The sequence below is a fragment of the Pterocles gutturalis genome, unplaced genomic scaffold (assembly GCF_000699245.1).
Source record: "Pterocles gutturalis isolate BGI_N339 unplaced genomic scaffold, ASM69924v1 scaffold34829, whole genome shotgun sequence".
Classification (NCBI taxonomy): domain Eukaryota; kingdom Metazoa; phylum Chordata; class Aves; order Pterocliformes; family Pteroclidae; genus Pterocles; species Pterocles gutturalis.
In genome coordinates this window covers 1-4,323 of record NW_010136919.1, presented here as the reverse complement: position 1 = coordinate 4,323, position 4,323 = coordinate 1, and the positions used below count along the sequence as shown (strand labels likewise).

General features: G+C 42.7%; 1 protein-coding gene across 1 annotated transcript in view; it reads right to left on the bottom strand.

The window, feature by feature from the left end:
- TTF2 (transcription termination factor, RNA polymerase II) overlaps positions 1-4,235 on the bottom strand; it is a gene marked incomplete at its 5' end in the record, with an annotated part of 20,913 nt that extends 16,678 nt beyond the window's left edge. The window contains 3 exons of the mRNA XM_010082480.1: positions 547-1,521; positions 3,413-3,479; positions 4,152-4,235. Of these exons, the coding sequence (XP_010080782.1) occupies positions 547-1,521; positions 3,413-3,479; positions 4,152-4,235 (1,126 nt within the window). The remainder of the gene's footprint in view (positions 1-546; positions 1,522-3,412; positions 3,480-4,151) is intronic.
- Between the last annotated feature and the right edge of the window lie 88 nt (positions 4,236-4,323).

Below are 4,323 nucleotides of genomic sequence, written 5' to 3'. Positions count from 1 at the left end.
GAATGACAGTTCTGACTGTTTATTTCAAGGTTCTGTTCTGAGCTCCAGGCAAACAGAGGTTTTTATAATAAAAACTATGCAACATAATTATTGGCAATTATTAAAAAAGCAGTCGGGTAGTTTATTTCATCTTAGCATGAGCTTGGATGACCAGATGACTCTTAGTCCACAGGGCCAAGAGAGATCACCAGAATCAGCCATGTTATTTAAAAAGGTTAAGCTGTCTGTGCGTTGTTCCATCTTGCACAAATTACTTTCTGGGTAAAAGGCAGATGTAACCTCAAGCAGGTCAAAACTGAGCACCCTCAAATGCAGAAGGTTGTATTACCTTGTGGGGAATTGTCTCATAGATACAATAAAACAACTCATAAAACAACTAGCCAGTGCCTAGGCTGAATTCCCTCCCTTGCCCCACCTTCCTAAAGCATCCAAATATTTTGAGTTTCTGCTGTGAGTGGATACCATATTCTGATGCCTGTCACAAGTGAGGGGAGTCATTCTGAACACAGAACCGAAAAAAAGAATAAGAGAGATGCAATGAATGACCTTCTTCTGCTTCAGCTGGACTGCAAGATGGTTGTGAAGAGCTTTAGGGTCCTGGGGTCCTTCCATGTGATGTGATGCTGCAGCTCCTGGCAAAGATGTCCCCTGCCTGCTCTTCCCTGATTTTCCTGCAGGAATCTCTCTTGACTGCAAAGCCTCAACTGATTTCGCAGGTTTATTTTTACCTAATGAGGAATAAACAAATCTCAGTCCATCAGTGTCACTGCCAGAGACTTCATCAGCAGGCTGTCCCAGCCCTGGTCTGATTTGTGTCTTGGGTGGCGCTGCCTCTGCTTCTGCCTTCAGAGCAGCAGCTTGCAATGCCGATTGTGGTACTGCTGGGGAAACCGCATCTTCTTTAGACATCAGTTTCATCTCTGCATTCTTTCCACCAATGTATTCTTTCTCTCTGGTTTCTTTATCCCCACAGCTTTTTAAACTTGTCTCTCTGAGCTGCTCTTCCTCTGGAGGGTTGGTACTTGTACTTCGCTTTCCAGGAATTAGTGGAAAGAGCTTTGATCTCCCACCTGTCTCTTTCTCCACACACTCAGAAGACTTCTTGGATTCCCTGCCCCTGCCACCATATTTCTCTTCCTCCAAAAGGGTGTTTTTCCCTTTCCAAGTCTCAGAAACACCAAGCTTATGTCCAGACACTGTGCTTTCCTCAAGTTCTGCATCAATCCTATTTCCCATGGACTGCTTTATTTTAGTTTTCAGCCCTTCTAGAGGTTCTTTCTCTATGGAGGAATCAGAGGTTGATTTCTGTTCTTTATGTGACACCAGCATGCTCTCTTTCTCTGCTTTTACTCCTTTTGCTTTACTTTCCTCTCCATTTCCTTGCTTAATTTGTTTCCAGGATGATGGTTCACAATTCTTGTCTATCACTTTGAATGGATTTCTTTGGCCACTGGGATTGACGAGAGCTGCTGTGTTGGGCTGAGATTCTAAGGCTCTTGACACTTTGGTAGCTTTTGGATCCTGCAATACATACAAGTGTTATGCCAATTGACAGGGTCAACAGAAAGGACACAGATACCAACTAAAAGAGTATGCTTATTTTACTGTCTATTTCAAAATGATACAATGATAAAGATCATACAGTTAAAAAGATAAGCTTATTATGTTCTAGTTTCGAGCAGCAAAGAAAATAAGCAGGGTAATGCACCTCATCATTACTACACGCAGTTAGCTATAGTGATTAAGATACATCACTAATACCCAACACTGAACTGAAGTTCAACCTGAAAAAGTGCAAGCCACAGCTCTTCAATCTGTGTGGGTAATCACCTCACACCATGAAACCTGGAGTAATATTATCTGAAGGAGCTGGAGCAATGGCATACGTATAACTAGAAGGGGATGACACTCCTGTTTTTCTCTCCTAACACAGGCTGGCTCGTCATGCTTTGTACTCTTACAAACACATGTCCGGGATACATTTCTGCAAGAAAATGTTTCATTGGTTTGCTAACCCCAATAGCTGTATGACAGAATTATATATTATGCTAAGTGATTTCAATATTAATGTTTCTCATTGCTGTTTTTCCTAAGTAGGTGATGGCTGTATGGCAGTGAACTTCACAAAACTGACTGCCGGTGGACTGTTCCCTCCCTTGACACCATAAATGCTGCTTTGATTTTGAAGATGTGTTGCTTCAACAAATCGATGAAAGTCAGCATAGAGGGCTATGCTCAATATCTCCAGGCCTTAATACATCAAATGAAACAATCTACTGATGGTACCTGGCTGGCTGAGTGGTCCAATTCTGTGACAGGATGAATGGGACACTTGATTCAAAGCATTATTGTAGAGATATGTTCATTCCTCTTTCTATATGGATTTATTGTATGCCTCCAAAAATTGCTTTCTGCTAAAAGCCCCAGTAAACACCCCCAGTTTCACCAGGCCCCACCAGCAGAAGTGGTCTCTTGAGCAAGGGAGTGGAATGTGTGAAAATACCGCGAGAATGGGGCAAGGAGGCAGATCTGTAACACCCAAGAGACCAAACAGCTGAGGTGCTGGAAAACACAGACATCATGCTAATTGTTTTCTCAGCCTTGTGTGCTTGGCAAGCAGAACGTCTGTGCTCAGATAACATAGGCCTGTGCCTGACCTGCTGTGGGAAACGTCAAAGCACAGCAGAAAACAATGCCTGCAAGAAATCCTTGAAATACAGGTGAAAGCAGCAGGCTCGAGCTTTTCCTTCTTCTCCACTCTCTCGCAAGGACTGAGCTCTGCTGGTCCTATTCCCCTGCCTGCGTGCGTGCACCTGACCGAGTGCAGTTGCAGAGTTGCCTCAGTTTACCAGGTGGCACAGAGATTCTACTCTCACAAGGACTGAGCTACGTTGGTGTCCCCCCTCACCCCCCCATATGTGGGAACCTGCTTGAGTACTGCTGTGGAGTTTTTCCCCCGCTTTGCAAGGTAACACAAATAAATCTACTCTTTACATTTCACCCGTGGTTTGTGGTTGTTCCTGTGCACTGCCTGTGTCAGCTGACACATTATCATTTTAACAGGATCAGGATAAACATTTTACAAGGAAAACAAAACAAAAACTGCTGGTTTTCTGCTTCCCCCCCCCCCCCCCCTCATTCCCAGGGCTTTTGGGGAACAAGTCCCAACAGCATCATCTGCAAGAGAAGAGGATAGCTAGAGATCAAACCCAAGTTTCTTCTAAGACTAGAGAACAGTGATTACTTTACAGAATTTATGAGCAACAGAAGTCTCGTTTTGAGGATAGCTCTAGCTTTTCACCTAGAAAATACAAACTCTCTCACTATATAATCTCAGAGGTGATTACAGTACGCAGAATAAGAAGTCATACTAGAATAAACTGATACTATAATACAAATGAAACATTCCTACCTGCCATGGTACGCTTCCGCACCATTTCTTCCCATTCAACTTACTTTTAAGGCATCGGTAAAACAACCTACCAAAGAATAAAACAAGATTTGAACTGCGGGAACCAGTAAAGGAACTCCAAGAGTTCTTTAAAAAGTACTTTGCACCAAAACAATCACAAACATTTTCTCAATCTGCACTTTACATCCAAACTTCTGCAGAGCAAAAGGCCATGAACATTGTCAACAAAGCTCTTTACAAAAGCATCATCCTCTGGACAAAGATTCCTAGGGTTTGGGGGTGTTCATCAATTTTCGCAATAAAAAAGTAACTGCTCAGGCAAAAATATTTCCTATGTTCAGAGCCTCAGAAGCATCCTATGATTTCAAGGTGTAAGGAAACAGCTACTCTTTTAGTTACATCACACAGGCCAACTGTGGAGCAAACTGGCAGCCAACCATGACCAAGAACTTCAGCACAATTAAAATTGGTGAATTTGATGCAACCATCTTGAGTCTTGGATAAACCCAGCCACAGTGCCGTGTTCAATTCTGTTAAAAACAAAAGTTATCTGATCACTTAGGTTTATACCATTGAATATAATTACTAATAAAAACCAGCAAACATTTTGAAACATGCTAAGCCAAAGCCTTAAGCCTGGATGAGCCTTTTCAATTCTAGAAGGAAACTGCAAGTCAGCTGCCATCAGACGTGTTCAAAGCTGCGTAACAAGCCTTTGTTTCCTCTTTAAGGAACTTACTGGTACTCATCTCTTTTTTTTTGAACCAGGACCTGCAGCTCCACCACGCATCCCTCATGAATCAAGCAGTGAGAAGCAGGAATACTGAAAATAGGAACAGAAAAGAGGAAGAACAAGGACAAGACAAGCTGCCCAGGGAACAGCAACGGCAAAAGCAACTACTTGGGACACA